An 18,392-nucleotide genomic window follows, 5' to 3' on the forward strand; every position below is an offset into this window, starting at 1 on the left:
TCAGTCTTGAGATCTGTTTCTCTGGGCATCACAATTTAAATTAATCTGAGATTTACATAGTTTCTTGTTACTTTTCTGTTTTAAACTGAAGAAGTTTTAGGCTGGTATCTAAAATGTTTGTATTGTCTCCTAGGCAGAAGAGATGTGTCATGTTCAGTATTACTTCTGGGTTCTTGTTCTCATCAACAAAGCTTGCACCTATTTTATCTGTGGGTTTTTGCTTTGACACTGAACATTGCATCTTTGATTAGTTTGTATGAGTAACTCCATAATCCTGTACCCATAGGTGTGGTCTTAATGTTCTTATGCTTTTCCTAATTTATTTCTTTTCCTTTTGTTTTTGTACTTCATTTTTTTGTCTACACTGAAATAAAGTGAATTCTTATACTCCTTTCCTCCTTTACCTTTCCATTCTTAGTAGTCTTAGTTAATCAGGATCTGATTATTGGCTGTTTTCAGGATTTAGAATCAGATGGATAATACCAACCTCTTCACTTTTATTAGAAAAGAAAACTTGGTTCAACAAAATTGTTACTTAGCCAAGGAAGAAAGTCACTGAACTAGGACTCAAAACCAGGTCCTCTTTTCTGCTACAACATACGTTCTATGTTGTAGAAGCCTAAATGTTCAATTACATAAACCTTACAATATTTGGTCCTAGTAGGTCCCTGACTTTTCTGTCTGAGAAATGAGTTATGTTCCTTGTCTCCAGGATTTTTCTTGTTTGTTTTCTTAGTTTGTTTTTCTGTTAATGAGAGTTTAACTTTCATTTTATTGTTGTAGGTCCTTGCAACACAAGAACCTTGTTTCTCTCAGTTTTGCTTATTTTGGCTTTGTTTTACTTTGTAAAGATCTTACCTCTTCTCTGAATTCTTCATATTCATCCTTTCTTTACTGCACAATAGTATTGGCATCACATTTATAGATAATATATATTCATCCATTTTCCCAGTGTTTATAGCCCATTTTCTTTCTCAGTCTTGGCTACCTATAAGTGCTGCCATAAATATTTTGATGTATATATTGGACCTTTGCTCCTGTCTTTTATTTCCTTAGAGTATCAATCCAGTAGTGTAAATCTAATTATATGCTGAACATCTCTAAAAATTTATGATTTTATATAAAGAGATTTCTCCACTACATCTGTTTTGGACATTTTAATCACAAGATTAAAGAGAAAGAGAAATTAGAGATTATCCGGTATCATTTTACACATGAGGAACCTGATGCCCAGAAAAATTATGTCGTTGTCTAGTATCAAATAAGATTTGACTTTCAAGCATTGTATGTCTTTAGACTCTAAAAGTAATGCTTTTCGGGGCAGCTAGGTGGGTGCAGTGGATAGAGCACCAGCCTGGATTCAGGAGGACCTGAGTTCAAATGTGGCCTCAGACACTTAACACTTACTAGCTGTGTGACCCTGGGCAAGTCCTTAACCCCAATTGCCTCTTCTCTCCGCCACCCCCCCCCTCCCCCCGCCCAAAACAGAAAACCTAATGCTTTTCCAGTATACCACCAGCTATTACGTAAGCTATGTTATATATCTAGTACCTTTTCTTATATAAAGAATAGTCCAAGTGAAAATGAACACTTCAAATAATTTTTTCTCTTGTTATATAAAGAAAGAAATGTTCATCTTTAGAACTGATGAAATCTACAATAAAAATATAAACAGGAATCTAAGGTCCCATAGCAGTTCAGTCTCTGCTTCTGAGTTGTTAGTGTACTTTTGACTTGTTTGCCCTACAGAAACACAACTTTATTTAAACTGAAATCTTGTTGTTTCAACATTCAGCTTCAGAGCTGTGTGCATTGATTTATCATCTGTTTCTTTAATGTTTAAATGTTCCCAAGTATTCCTAGATTATCCTTATGTATAATTCTTGTAGGATAATTTTATTCTTAGAGATTATGTCTAAGTACTTTTTTCTTACAGAAATACTTTTGGGGGGGGGGCTGGGCAATGAGGGTTAAGTAACTTTCCCAGGGTCACACAGCTAGTAAGTGTCAAGTGTCTGAGGCCGGATTTGAACTCAGGTCCTTCTGAATCCAGGGCCGGTGCTTTATCCACTGTGCTACCCAGCTGCCCTGCAGAAATATTTTCTACAAAATACTCAATTCTCCTTGAGTTCTTCTGTTTTACAGGGCAAATGTACAAGGGCAGTACATTGTGAAAGCTGTAACTTTTTTTTTTTAATTGAGGCAGTTGGAGTTAAGTGACTTGCCCAGGGTCACACAGCTAGTAGTGTCAAGTGTCCTGAGCCTGGATTTGAACTCAGGTCCTCCTGACTCCAGGGCTGGTGCTCTATACACTGCACCACCTAGCTGCCCCCTGTAACTTTTTTTAATTAAATTTTATCTTCAGTTCTGAATTCTTATTATCACATTCCTTTTCCTCACCCCATTGAAAAAGTAAAAGTTTTTAAAAAAATTCCAAATTAGTGAACAAATATGTATAACCAAAACAAAACAAATTCCCCCATTAGCCATGTCCAAAAAGAACATATGCTTAAGTATATACTCTTTGAGTTCATCATTTCTTTATCTGGCGATGGATAACTTGTTTCATCATGAGCTCAATGAGCTGTTTTTTTCCTGTTGTGTTGATCATAGTTTCCTAAGTCTTTCAGAGTTGTTTGTCTTTACAGTATTGTTTATTGCCTCCTATCCTATATTTTTAATAAGAAATGTGTTTATATAAATTGTGTACTCTTCTGCAGACACCCCAAGTATCACTGCTAAACTAATTAATGAACAGAAAGATGACAAAGAAAGAAAAACCATGAAGAGAAAGAAAAAGTTAAGGCAGAGAATGGATTTCAGGACAATTATAGTGTTGTTGTTGCCTCTGGTATGTTTTTATTTTCTTTTTTCCATCTCAATTTCTTTTTTGTTGTTGTTGATTGTGTAAAATATGTGAAGAGTTAATCATTTAATGAAGTCAATTATTTTATATTCTAAATGTTGAATACAACATAGGAAAATCAGCTAGATTATGCATGAATAGTTAAATTGTACATATACTGGGAGGGAATTACTTGTTAGTCCTACCCTGAGCCCTATCTAGTTTTTAGCAATTTATTCTTTTATAGCAATTCAGATAACTCTGAAAATGACTAAGGGGAAAAAGAAAATTAGAAAGCTTTCCACTCATTCATATATTAGCAGTATAACTAGATTATTTCTCAACCAAGATCTCAGCATGTTTTGTAAAGATGTTTCTCAGAAATGAGTAAAAACTTATATGCCTAGACCATTATAGCTATATGTGTATCTGAATGTCTAATAAAACAAAAACATTTTAACACTTAGATTTCTATCAGTAATTTGTATTCTTCAAATTCTTATTTATTTTCAAGGAGAGCTTGGATAGATTCATGGATGGGCTGGATGCTTATGGGGGTGTGTGTGTGTGTGTGTGTGTGTGTGTAAACCCCTAATCTTATAGATTTGTGACCAAAATTACTATAGTCTCTAGGCAATGCAAAATCTAACTAAAAAGTAAACTTGAGTAAAGATGAATAGAATTTTTACTTCTAATGTTCTCATGTGGAAGTTTATAATTAGAAAAACTTGAATAGTCACATAGTAGATGACTAATCTAATGCTGAATTATTAGTGGGGGGCAAATTAACTGGAATGCATTTTAGTTAAAGTTTAAGGTGTTATAACCTTGTCTCAGAAGGTAAAATGTTCAAATGAAATTTTGCACAGAGTGCTATAAAGTGCATACTCTTAATATAAAGTGACATGAGGCAAATTATGAGTATTTTCTCTTTTTTCTTACTCTAGCTAGTCTTTTGTGGCCACTTTTCTTGACCTCTTTTATCTCCTTTTTTCTTTTTCCTTTCTTTTCTAGTTTACCCATCTGTTGTTTGGTCATAAGGGATAATAGGAAATCACATTTGGCTGTTGTTATGGCTTCTTAACTGTTTCGCTTTGTTTAATAAGTGACAATGTATAATTGCCATTAAAATTGGGGGTGGGGGCTGTTTTTTGTTGTTGTTGTTGTTGCCAAAATTGAGTTGAATTCTGTAAGCCATGTTTGCTTCAAAAACTCAGCATTATCAAGTACTCATTATTGACCAACACAGGGCCAAGCACATTTATTATTCAGTTAATGTTAGTATACTGGTTAATATTCCTACACATGTATAAACACATATGTATATGCAACACATGCATGTATACTATATCTTCTTCTCAGGTGTCCATAACTGTTCCCTTCAGAGTATATAATGATGGAGTGAGTATGACATTTCTTTTCTGTCATGACATCATTTCTTTTTTGTAAAATAGCTTCAGCAACAGTTTAAAAATCTATGATTTGTTTGTTTAATTTTTTTTCTTAGGCTTGAAATCCCAGTCTAAACGAGCTGTATCATCCACACCACCGTCGTCCCCCGTCGAGGAAGGAAGAACAATGCCAGATAAGTAGGTAGCACTTCATCAGGAACAGAGGTCTTCCAGCAAAACCATTACTGGTTCCCGTTTTTCATCTATACCACAAACATTTGCATGTAATTTCCAGAAGTGATTTGAATAGCTGAATAATTTGTTTTCCTTTTTCTTTCTTTCTTTTTTTTTTTTAAAGCTCTATAGGTTAGTAGCATTAGCATCATTCAGCCTCCAGTTTACATATTTAAATTTGTAAATGCCAAATATCATTATTTAAGAGGAGAAACCTATTTAAATTCTCCCTAATAGCCTGCATTTATCTCTAAAATATTAATCTTTTTTCAGAACATCAATCCTTCCACCCTTAATACTCTTGAGTATTATTAGTGTTTGGACTTCATATCCTCTCACTAATTTTGACCTTGTAGTTACCTAATTCAACTCTAACTGACTTCTACTCTAGAATCTCTTGCCCCTTTACCATTCCTTCCTTGCCAAACTTTTACCTTGAAGTACACCCATTTTATTTATCTTCTTTGCTACTATTCACGTACTGCGTAAATCAAACTGGAAGAAGACATAAAACCATGCTGACTGTGTACATTGTAAATCATGATAACCATGCAGTCTCTTCAGTGCCTCCTTAATTGATTTCCTCTCTCATTCCCTGCAAAAAATTTTCAGCCTTGTTATCTCTCCTCAAGCCACCCTAACTCAGTCTTCTTCTGATGGGACCTAACTTCTTACTTTTCTATGAAAATGGAAGATGTTCAGTGGAGCTCCCTCTTCTCTCCTACTATTGCATCTTAAAATATTCTTGACATCATTCGTGATTCTAGCCCTGCTGTTCGTTTCAGTCTCTAACAATGAAGTTGGACCTTCTCTGTGCCCTTAATGCCATCTTTTTCCACAGCTGCTCCAAAAGATTACAACTTCAAGTCTTCTTCTCTTTCTAATTTTCAAACCACTCTCGTATCTTTTGGTTCCTTTTCCTACTTTCCTAAGACATTCCTAGGTCACCTTTTTTTCTTAAAGTCTTCAATAGATCCCCCAAATATCTATCTTTGCCCTTTGTAAAAAGCTATAGATATTGCCTTCATTGCTTTTCTTCTCACTCCTTAACCTCATGCATTCATTCCTTTGACCTCAACATTTAACTGAACTGACTCTCTCCAAAGGTTATCATTGATCTCTTAATTGCAAATATGATGGGTCATTTCTCAGTTCTTATCCGTCCTCACCACATTTAACCCTGTTCAACACCCCTTTCCTGAATACCCTCTACTTTTTGTACATTCAATCACTGTCTCAATTCTAGTTCTCTTTTTCTTTATTGGCTTATCCTTCATGGCCTCTCCCTTAGTTATAGGTATTGGCTCAGACTGATCACAAGTGTTCATGCTTTCTTAATATTTGCTGTATAATCTCATAAGATCCCATGGTTTTAAGTATCCATCTTTATGTAGATGGCTGATTAATCCATAATTTGCTCCAACCTAACTTTCTAGCATTATTAGTAATTATTACTCTTACCACCATGTGATCCAGCCAAGACCAACCTTCTCTGTTGTTTATATACAACACTCCCCCTCTGAAACACAATCTGCTCTATGAATCCTTTCTTTACCTCTCCAACTGCTGGTACCCTCCTATCTCAAACTACCTCATTTTTAAATACTTTGTATTTATTTATATTTATGTTCTTTATATTCTGTATATTTTTACAAATGTGCTTGTTGTGTCTCCATTAGAATGAAAGATCTTTGGAGGGGAGATTGTTTTATTATATTTGTTTCACTATTAAATAGCACTTAATATTTGCTGATCAGTTCCCTCAATTACATAATGAGATAGCTGTTTTCTTTCCCTCGGTCTTCTTCAGGTAAAATGTGCTCTTTGTTCAGGTAGTACCTTGAGTGACATTTCCCCTGTGACTTATTTTCCAGAATTGGCTATCAATTTACCATTATAGTATTTTGTATGTGTGTATGTATGTATCCATGAACACATGTATACATAAGCATATGCACATATGCTTAATAACCTGCTATGCTGTGTGTTGTGCTTGTGTATATACACACAGTCACATTTTCTCCCCGGTTATAATGCTAGGTCATGGCAATTAGGTATTGTTTCATTCTTTGTATTTATTCCTCGTTTCTAGCACAGTCCTTGACGTATAGTAGATTCTTTTTTTTTTTTAAGTGAGGCAATTGGGGTTAAGTAACTTGCCCAGGGTCACACAGCTAGTAAGTGTCAAGTGTCTGAGGTCGGATTTGAACTCAGGTCCTCCTGACTCCAGGGCCGGTGCTCTAGCCACTGCTCCACCTAGCTGTCCCATATAGTAGATTCTTTTTTTTTTTTTTTTTTTTTTGCAGGCAATGGGGGTTAAGTGACTTGCCCAGGGTCACACAGCTAGTAAGTGTCAGGTGTCTGAGGCCGGATTTGAACTCAGGTACTCCTGAATCCAGGGCTGGTGCTTTAACCACTGCGCCATCTAGCTGCCCCATAGTAGATTCTTAATATATGTTGACTGATTGATTAGCTTAACAGTTTACTGGGTGGTCTGTTTTTCATCAAAATAGCTTATTCCTTACCCTTCTTATGTTTCTGTTCTAAGATACTTCTTTCTTTTTTCATCATTTTGTTTTCAGTACAATATGCATCCACTAAATCGATATAGATGCTTAGTCTAGATGAAAGACTGATCACATACTTAAAATTTCCACTTATAGGCTATTTTAGTTATTGATATAGTAATTGGTTAACGTTCAGTGCTTGATTTATTAATTTTCAGAAATGTCAGCTTCTAGGAGATTTGGATGGGTGGGGGAGGCATTTGGGGTTAAGTGCCCGGGGGCACACAGCTAGTAAGTGTCAAGTGTTTGAAGTTGGATTTGAACTCAGGTCCTCTTGAATCCAGGGTCAGTGCTTTATCCACTGTACCATCTAGCTGCCCCCTTAAATCTGGCACATTTTAGTGGCGATTATGTTGTTTATGTAAATTTGGCCCTATCAAAATTGAGATTTGGAGGGATATTTTTTAAGTATTATCTTGGGCAAGAAGTTTTTAGCCCTACTACCAGGAGTTAGATAGCATATTCTGAACCCAATAAAGAATTTACAATAGATATAATCAGCACTGATCCTAGTTTATAATCATTTATACCTTTTACATTTGAAGCAGGTGATCATCCCAGTTTGGAGGATAATATCTACTACTCTACTGTCCTTACCTCATCTCCAAACCTAAGATTCATTAGGTTTTGGTAAGGCTGTAAAATAAGACATTTTTTCTGATCATTTCCCTTAAAGAACTTTTAATTGTTGGTAAACATTAATTTCCCTCCAAACTTAAAAGATCCTAATTGATGAATTAATTGTATTCTAAAGTTGGGTGGTCTTTTTTGTTTTTTTGTTTTTAGTGTCTTTAATTAATTAAACAAATCTAACCAAAATATCTTGCTAACTTTTGTGTCAAAGTGTCTTGGTTACATTGTTCTTAGGCCAACCACTGCCTGCAGAGATGACCCTTGCCCAGCTTTTAACTCTGCTTTATGACCGGAAGCTCCCTCAAGGATACCGTTCAATTGATTTAACTGTTAAATTGGGCTCTAAAGTTATCTCAGACCCAAGTCTTTCAAAAACAGATTCTTTTAAAAGACTCCATACTGAGAAAGGTATGTGTGAAAGATTCTCCTTGCTATCTTTAGAATCTGCTGTTTGGGGGATAATTTTAATTAGTTTGCTTTATAACATTCAAGCTATGTTACAATACTAAAACAACAGCTTTATTTCTATGGGGGGGGCGGGGCAATGGGAGTTAAGTGACTTGCCCAGGGTCACACAGCTAGTAAAGTGTCAAGTGTCTGAGGCCAGATTTGAACCCAGGTCCTTCTGAATCCAAGGCTGGTGCTTTATCCACTGTGCCACCTAGCTGCCCCCAACTTTATTTCTTTGTATCTCTTTCACCAGTAGTTGCATATCTGCCTGGGCTAAAGTGTTGCACAATTAAGACACATGATTATATTGCTTTTAAAAAGGAAAAACTGATAGAAAACATAAATTTTATAAGCAATCAAAAATAGTATATAGTTAATAACATAATAAAAAGAAAAAGAAAACAAAATTTATAAAGAATTCCTCTAATACAAGAAGCTTTGAGGTATGTTATAGAAATTCCATTAATTTATGCAATAGGCCTATGAGACAGTAGCAGACATTAACATCCTCATTATGCAAGTGAGAATCTGAAATAGAAATGTATAGGTTTGCCCAATTCTCGCTTTTGGTGACAAAATGTAGTACATTCAGTGCTGAAATTTGCAATCTAGTTCTCTTCTCACTAGGAGGATATATTAGATATAAAGCAAATCTTAGTTTTAGAGTATGGAAAATTATAAAGTGAAGTTTTTATTTAAGTGCCTATAGTTTTTCTTGACTGATTACAGATATAGTTGTTAGTTTTAGTCTATATTTTTTGGATATTGTTTTTCTTGATAACTATTATACGTTTATTAATTAAACTTCGTGTTTTCCACTTTAGAATTATTTGTAGTATCTTTTTATTTTTTTTTAATGTTTTTTTTTAAGTGAGGCAATTGGGGTTAAGTGGCTTGCCCAGGGTCACACAGCTAGTAAGTGTTAAGTGTCTGTGGCCGGATTTGAATTCAGGTCCTCCTGACTCCAGGGCCGGTACTCTATCCACTGCGCCATCTAGCTGCCCCTGTAGTATCTTTTTTAGGAGACAAAAAGTGAAGAAGCTGAGGAGAGACTTAGAATTATAGAGTAGCGTGAAATATTTTGTCTTTATAATTTGACTTAAGATATTTTCTAGGTTTTATTTTTTTCTTTCATCTAATAGGACACATTTTATTTGGAGAGGTTATTTTCAGATCAGTTTTTTATATCTGATAGGACATGCATCCAGTTGTAATCTTTCGGTTTTATGTATTCTTATGCTCAGGTAAAAATAAAATTATTCTCATTAGATTGTGGCTTTTTAAATAAGGAAGATAGCCTCATCTGATTTCTTAAATTAAGTTAAACACAGTAATGCTATATCCTCTTTTTACATCTTTTTTCTTTTTCATTTCATCATTGTAGATCATGTTGACTTACTAGGGAGCTGTCCAGAAGATGAAATTATCACTCCAAATGATGAATGTATGGAAGCTGTGTTAGATGAATCTTTTCTTGAAACCTGCCCTATTCAGTCACCATTGCAAGTATTTGCAGGAATGGGTGGATTGGCTCTCATTGCAGAGAGATTGCCCATGCTATATCCAGATGTAATTCAGCAAGTAAGTTAAATTCATTATTTATGCATAATAAAAGTATAATAATGCCATAAGTTGTTTTTGTCTAATGTTTCCATTTCTGGTCCATGTGAAAATTTTCTTTAAAACTGTTGGAAAAAATCTATCTCCTTTCATAATTTGATGTTAGGTATATATATATGTGTGTGCATCTGTCTCTGTGATCAGAGGTGTGATTTCTTCAGTATAGGAAGCCTCCAGGAATGTACACTTGCTTCATTAAAACAGATGAACAAAAAACAAAAAAAGTACAGATGAACACCTGTTTATAATTTATATTCTTGGACAACTGACCATAACCATACAGCTAATATTTACCAGTTATTCCTGACACTAAGATCAACCCACTCTCTACCATTCTATTTTACTTCTTTTATATATTTGCTCTTTTTATTACTTTCCTACTACCACACACACACTTATTTTATTTATTTATTTAAAGTGTTCCTCTATGCTTTCAGTCTTTGAATTGTTCACACTAGGGATTTTGTTAGAGTTGTACTAGAGCCATCTTTTCTTAGGACCTGTACTCCAGAAGTGATTAAGTACACCTTCTCCCCCTTTGGGGGTTGACAATGAACAGAACAGATCTAATCATATTTTCTTTGTGCAGGACATTTATTAAACACCTTTTTCAAGTGTTTCGGTGGAGATACAGATTATAGATTAGGAGCTTACATTGTTATGCTTTAAGAAGGTTAAAAACAATATAGATAGCTATAATATACAGTGTTACCCAATGAGAAAAAGTGCTGTGTCAGGTTATTTGTGTGAGAGGAAAACTATTGATAGCAGTTTGTGGCCATATAAAGGTTTCTTGGAAAAAAAAATTGAGTTGTTTTAAAGAGTGAATTAGCAATTGAACAGGTTACAGTTGGACTAGATAAGGAATTCTACCCATAGAGAATAGGCTTTGGATTTATTATCCATCGATCTTATAAACCTTCTGAGCATGAAGGCATGCTTTTATAGTTGTTTTGGTTGCTGTACCTTTTGCTAGTCTCTTGGGTATGGATGGGAATAATCTGAAATAAAAACTGAAAAGTTAATGTAGTGCTATCTTGTAGAGGGGCCATGAATGCCCACTAAAGTTGAACTTTTCTCTATAAGCATTAAAGATTCACTTGATTTTGAGCATAGGTGTGACATGATCATACACACTGACTCACACACACACACACACATTTTGGTGATTGTGTTTAGAATGGATTGGAAATAAGAAAGTAGGAATAAGGAAAGTGCCTCTATTGAGGCTATTAATAGTAGTTTAGGTAGATGACAGTCAAGACCGTTAGGGTGCAAGCAAGGGAATAGAAAGTAGAGAATGTATAAATGTTAGGGAGATCTAATGCCCAGTCTTATTAAACTGATGAAGATAAGAGACATTTGAGTGAATGAAGAGTTCTAGGTAACTTAAGGGTTATGAGTATGGGGAACCTTGCCTTGTGTCTCAGATAGCAAAATAAAGTCAGGAGGGCCACAACCTTTATTTGGAGAAGGAACTAATTTTTATTTTTGGTTTTGAAGCAAAATCTAATTGGTTCCAATTGAGTCAGTTATTTTCACTATACTTATAATTCTTAAACCCATTTATCTAGTTTTAACTGCTTCCCTGACCTTTCAGTTCACATCTTCAATTGCCTATTATACATCTTGAACTAGATATCCTGTAAGTATCACAAATTCAGGTATGTCCAAAATTTAACTTATTCCCACACCCACCCAAATCTTTCCCTCTTTTCTAACTTCCTATGACTATCAAGGACACCACTATCATCTCAGGTCACGTAGCTGTCATCTTTGACTCCTAATTCAATTGCACTGGTTCCCTATCACCTCTCAGATCAATCATAAAATACTCAGGCATTGTAAAGCCCTTCATAGCCTGAAACTTTTCTGCCTTTCCAGCATTTTTACATCTTACTTCCCTTACATTGACTCTGTCCTCCTTTCTGTTTCAAAAGCTAACTTTGTCCTCCTAAATCTGTCCTCCAAGTCGGAATGTTTCACACACAACACACACATACACACCAAAACCCTTCCTCTGCTGTTTGTCCTCCTGGTTTTTTCAAGAATCTCAGTTAAAATCTTGCCTTCCTGAAATAATCCATTACCAATCTACCCCACCTTCCTTCCATGATTTTCTCCAAATTGTCCTGGTTATATTTTATTGGACATAGTTGTATTATCTTCCCTCATTAGATTGTGACTTTCTTGAGGCCAGGACCTCTTTTTGCCTTCTGTGCTTAGCATAGTCCTAGCACACATAATAGGTGTGCAATAAATGCATGCTTGCTGACTGACTGGAATAAAAATAAGGGGAGTCAAAGTTGTATATTTAAATTTTACCACTTAAGAATCTCTAATGTGCTTAAAGCAGGTAGTGGTACCTATCTGGGTGGGTCAGGAAGACTGGAATTCAGTGTCTTCCTCAGGCATCATATCATGTTTGGTTCTAAAGGCCAGGAAGTCACTTAATTTCAACAGTAAAGCAGTGATAATTAGCATGTACTTTGCAAAAAGTTATTGTGGAAGATCAAATTAGTTTTTGTGTCTGTGCATGCGTGCATATAATGTATAGTATAGTTCTCTGGCACATAGTAGTCCCTAGATAAATACTTATTTCTTTTTTTTCCCTTACCTGATGTACTTTGTCATTCTGCTTTCACATTATTAGGATGCAATGGTGGTTCTCTAGTGATAATCACAACATTTCTTGAATTTATTGACCTTAGCAGAGAGTACAAAATTTTGTTTTTAGTGCCTACAAGGATTCTTTCTAATAAAACCATCTAAATTATATAATGAGTCATGAATACTCAAAAGCATTTAACCTTGCAGATCAAGGGTGACAATAATATTGTATGTAAACACTATACCTTAAAATTCAGCTAAAGCAGCCGAAGGAATATACTGAGACAGAGGGCATAGGTGTGAATTGAATATGCAGGGATGATGTCTATCAAGCATTTATTTTGTTTATCCTTGTTTTTTTGTGGGGCAGTCAGTGGTGGGGTGGTCTTATGCTGGGGCCAGATTTGGGCTCAGACCTCCTGGATCCAGGGCTGATGCTTTGTCCACAGTGTCACCTAGCTGATCCGTGATGATATCTTTAACATAAAGTTAAGGGATGTGAGAATTTATCAGTAATCTTAGCTAGTTCCCCCCACCCCAAACTGGGGGGACAGGTAAGAACACACATTAGATTTTACTCATCACAGAGGTAAAAGGAGTGCATTGGAAGAAAGGAAAAGGGAGAGGGAGAAGGTTGGAAAGTAGCTCACACAAAAAGAAGCAAGAAAAAGCTTATGGAGTGGAGGGGAGAATTGGAAAGGAGTGTGGGGGAGTGAGTGAGCCTTATTCTCATCAGAATTGGCTCAAAAAAAGATAACTTACTCAAGTGATCATAGTAATATATTTTTCCTGAGGGAAAGAGGATATGGGGGGGAGAGGTGAAGGAAGGAAGGTAGATTGGGGGAGGGGACAGTAAAAAGCAAAACTGTTTTTGAGGAGGGATAGGGGTGAAAGAAGATAGAAAATAGAGTAAATATCAAGGGGAGGGAATAGGATGAAGGGTAGTACTACAGTAGCAATAGTAAACTGAAAGAAATGATGAGCAGGATGCTATCAGAAGGACATATGAAAAATGAAAACCATCAGCAGAGAAAGAACTGTGATGATATCAGGAATTACAGATTGAAATATAATTTTATTTGTTCTTCTTTCTCAAGTTATTTTGTCTGTTTTCTTAACAACCTAATTAATGTGCTTGACTGCACATGTATGACTCATATTAAATTGCTTGATTTCTTAGAGAGGGGTAAGGAGAGAGGGAGGAAGAAAATTTGGAACACAAAGTTTTTAAAAATCAATATGAGGGGCATCTAGATGGCGCAGTGGATAGAGCACCAGCCCTAGAGTCAGGAGTACCTGAGTTCAAATACGGCCTCAGACGCTTAACACTTACTAGCTGTGTGACCCTGGGCAAGTCACGTAAGCCCAATTGCCTCACAAAAAAAAATCAATGTGGAGAAATTTGGTGGTTTGGGTTTGGGTTTTTTTTTTTTTTTTATGTGTAACTGGGAGGAAATTCTAAATAAAAAAAATAATTTAAAAAAAATTCAGCCTAAAGAATAGACTTTTCAGCTTGTCCATAAAACTAGAATTTTACTTTCCTTAAAACTAAGTCTTAGAGATTGTTACCTAACAGCTGAAATGGTTGAAAGCTTCTTTTATAAAATAATAAGTGATCTCTTGGTGGGCATAGTGGATGAGAATGCTGGTACTTGTAGTCAATAAGACTTGATATCAATTCCTGCCTCATATCACTTGGTAGCCGGGTGACCACGGGCAAATCATTGTCTGCCTCAATTGTACCTCAATTAACTTTTCTTAAAAATGAGGGTGGGGGGCCAGCGTAGGTGGTACAGTGGATAGAGCACCGGCCCTGGAGTCAGGAGTACCTGAGTTCAAATCCGGCCTCAGACACTTAACACTTACTAGCTGTGTGACCCTGGGCAAGTCACTTAAACCCCAATCTCGCCTCACGTTAAAAAAAAAAAAGAGGCCCTACTTATGTTCATAAAATTAGTATATAATCCAGTTAACATGACAACCTCAAGCAATGCTTAGTAGTTATTGATTTGGGGTTGGATGAGGTGAATGTCAAAAATTGACTTACCTATAGATAATGAAAGTTAGAAGCTTTGCTGTCGGATTCAGTAAATCACTGAATATTATTTTACTTAAGTATGTAAATTCCTTTTATTAGTTGCCATATAGGCTTTACCCTTAAGGTGTGCATAGTTTCATGCAAATAGAATTTTATAGAATAGGATGAATATTATAATAGAATCCTATACTATAATAATTATTGTAGAATAGGATAAATTAGCCAAAATAAGTAATTCCTCTAATATATATATATTTAGCTGCTAAAGCAGACACATAGTAAATGCCAAAATATGGGGGAAAGTTTGAAGAAAAATGGAACCAGAATAAAAAAAGTTTTCCCTGGACAAGGGAAAAGTTAGTTGAGTAAGAATATTATTATTTTTCTATCTTAAGTAGAAACAAGTAAAATAATTACTAATTTTATAACTTTTTTCTATGAATTAATATTTTTGCATAGAAAATGCTGATCTGTGAATGTCAATTAGCTTTATGTCTTAGAATTTGATTTAGTGGGGCAGCTAGGTGGCCACAGTGGATAGAGTACCAGCCCTGCAGTCAGGAGTACCTGAGTTCAAATCCGGCCTCAGACTTTTAACACTTATTAGCTGTGTGACCCTGGGCAAGTCACTTAACCCCAGTTGCCTCACTAAAAAAAAAAAAAAAAGAATTTGATTTAGTTAATCAGATTATGCTACTTGTTCTGTTAAGGTATTCTTGTTCTGTGCTGTTTTTCGTTTTGTTTGTCAGAGATAGCATGGGTTGTTGGTTATGAATTTCTGCTTGTTTGAGAAATCAAAGAAAAATCTTAAGCCTTGAAATTGTTGCATTTAGAAGATGCCAAAAATATTTAATCAACCTGTGAATGTCCTCTAGTCCTGCAATCTAGTAATCATGGTATTTGAAGTCTAACCTGATTGTATGAAACAGTGATGATAACAATATCCACATAACGCCAGAGATTGATTGATTGATTGGGCCCCATAGCATTGTATGGGTCCTTTTTAGGTCATTTTCAGGAAGATATGGACAAGGACCATGGGGGAAAGAGAGCATGGAAATGATTTGAAGTGAATACCACGTGGTTGAGAGCCCAAATTCATCAAAGTATTTACACAAGACCTAGAGTTTTATTAATTGCTAAATTAATATTTTAGTCTTCTTTTCATGTTATACTTTTTGGAGTGCATTCCAAAAAGCCCTAAAAATTCACTGTGAGCTTTGGAAGAATAACCTATAAAAATATATAAGAAACACTGAATTTCTTTTGGTTTAAGATTATGTGAGGAATGCGGGGGAGGGGGGAGGTATGTGTGTGCACAACAGCATTTATCTATATGTTTTTCAGCAAGGTGGTGCTGTGGATAGGGCTTAGAATCAAGAAAAGTCATTTCATGAATTCAAATCCAGCCTTATTTACTTAATAGTTGAGTGACCCTGAGCAAGTCATTTACCTCTGTTTGCCTGTTTTCTCATCTGCAAAATGAGCTGACAAACCATTCCAGCATTTTTTGCCAAGAAAACCCCAAAATAGAGTCATGAAGAGTCAGACAAGACTGAGATGACTCAACAAAATTAGAAAAAAACTATTTAAATGTTTTATGTAATAATATTTTCTTGAAATTTTATGCTTCTCACAGTTTCAAAAAAAGAAGCTAGCAAAAGAATATAGTGTGTGTGTGTGTATTTTTATAAAGCTTGTTCTGGGGCCATCCTCATAAGTGCCATTATATTGTTTATCATCCCATTAAGATAGCTTAAAGATTCAAATTGACCTCAGAAAAACCTACTCCAAGTAAATACTCACATTCTTATCAATAGATCTTAAAGTGGGTTTGTCCCAGTGACATGCCAGTTATATGTTACTATTTACCCAGAATATCTATCCTTCTCCTATACTAAGGATTAATAGTGTTCATGTTAGCATTCCCTTGCTTTTATCTTTAATTGCTCAAGGCATTTTACTCAAGAAATCTTTCCAAATCCACACTTAAACTCTCTTGAATGATATTTGTCTCTGTTTGACCATTGTCCAGTTACTTTCAGAAGATTTCTCATTCTCCTTGCCTCATTTTACCTTCCCGTTTTTGCCTTTCCTTTTTTAAGCGAAAAATTGCATGTTAATCTTTAACAGCACTTAAATCACTAGAAAACACTAACATCTTACTTGAAGTTACACATAAGGCATAGTACCAACCCAAAATGTTAAAATCTTTAGAATTACCTAGAAGTTCACTTCTCAATTATGAGAAATTTTCATTTTCTTATTTTTTTATTCCAGTTATGTTCAAGATCAAAATGTTTCTTATTATTTTCTATGTACTCTGGGCTAATAATTTAACTTCTCTGAACTTCGATTACTCATTGCAGATGGTGCTTTATAAATACCTGTAGAACCTAACTCACATTGTTATTATGAGGATCAAATGAGATAATGAAATATAATTTTGTAAGCTTATTTTGTTTATAGTTCATCAGGTAAATAAGTAAGCACTTGCTCTGTGCCAGGTACTGTCAGACAGACAGATCTATCTATACACACCACACACCACATACCACACACACACATACACACATCACACACACACAAATACAGAGAGAGACAGAGACTTTTGTCAGCCATTAATGAGAGCTTAATGGAATGAGACATCTATGTATTTAAAGGTATTGATAAAAATAACACCTCTACCATTAATTTAATTCTCTTCCATCATTTTTCACATAATTAATGTGGTTACATCATCTGGTTGTTAAGATAGACTTTAAGTTCCTTGTTTACCTATTTACAAAAGAGGTCCAAAAAAACCCTTTAATTCTGTGACAAAAGTATTAGAGACTTGGTTTCTGGTTAATTGAATCCCTTTATTAATATGGCTGCAGAATATTAATAAAATGAGGTCTATGGCAGTCTCTCTCAGACCAAAGACCCCTTTCTTGCAACTGGGTCTCAGTTCATATACTTTTTCTACGTAGGAGGTCCATCACACAGCAATCAAATCTAATTAGTTAACATCATTCAAATATAATATGATTTGAGGCAGGTTATATTAATATGAAGACATGGGATAACAGCAGAGGAAAGAAATGTAAGATTCCCCACTCAAGCTGACCAGGGCAAAAATAGCTTTCCTTGTTAATCTCATCATCTATCATCTTGGGCTATCCAGACAAAAGGACCTGTCTCTACCCGTGATTCCTTTGTGAGATTGGGTCTGGTTTGACCCAGATGAGGTCTTACTTTCAAGAACTTAAACTTTGATGGAGGAAGGAGAAACAACTAAGAAAGAAGGGGAAATATCAATTAAAGTTTTGAATTCCTAATTCTATTTCTTTCCTCCCCCCCCCCAGCGGTAAGCAATAAGATAGAGGTTATTCATGTGCAGTTATGTAAACATCACCCTTTTAATAATTTTGTATGAGAAAACTTGAATAAGAGGAAGGAAAATGAAAGAAACGTGAAAAGAACATGCTTCAGTCATGCCAATATCAGTTCTTTCTTTGGAGGTAGATAGTATTGCTTCATCATTAGTCCTTTGGGATTGTCTTGGATCATCGTATTGCTGAGCATAGTTAAGTCATTCACGTTCTTCATCAAAGCAATATTACTGTTACTGTGCACAGTCTTCTGGTTCTGTTCTGGTTCACTATACATCAGTTCATATAAGTCTTTCCAAGGCCTTTCTGAAATCAACATGCTTGTCATTTCTTATAGCACAGAGTAATATCTCATTACAATTCATGTACTACATGCTTGTTGAGCCATTCCCAATTGACGTGCTTCCCTTTCATTTCCAATTGTTAGCCACCACAAAAAGAGCTGCTATAATATTTTTGTACAAATATGCTTTTTTTTTTTCTTTTTTGGGATCTCTTTATAAACCAGAAATTCTGGATTAAAGGGTTTTATAGTGTGTGTGTGTGTGTGTGTGGTGTGGTATATATATATATATATATATATAGTATATATATCACTATAACCCTTTGGGCATAGTTCCAAATTGCTTT

General features: G+C 35.2%; 1 protein-coding gene across 1 annotated transcript in view; it reads left to right on the forward strand.

The window, feature by feature from the left end:
- The window catches only part of BIRC6 (baculoviral IAP repeat containing 6), a 304,070-nt gene that overhangs the window by 180,770 nt on the left and 104,908 nt on the right, over positions 1–18,392 (forward strand). The window contains 7 exon segments of the mRNA XM_043981000.1: positions 2,721–2,768; positions 2,771–2,851; positions 4,353–4,483; positions 4,485–4,516; positions 6,701–6,705; positions 7,905–8,078; positions 9,505–9,701. Of these exon segments, the coding sequence (XP_043836935.1) occupies positions 2,721–2,768; positions 2,771–2,851; positions 4,353–4,483; positions 4,485–4,516; positions 6,701–6,705; positions 7,905–8,078; positions 9,505–9,701 (668 nt within the window).

This window comes from Dromiciops gliroides, chromosome 2 (assembly GCF_019393635.1).
Source record: "Dromiciops gliroides isolate mDroGli1 chromosome 2, mDroGli1.pri, whole genome shotgun sequence".
Classification (NCBI taxonomy): domain Eukaryota; kingdom Metazoa; phylum Chordata; class Mammalia; order Microbiotheria; family Microbiotheriidae; genus Dromiciops; species Dromiciops gliroides.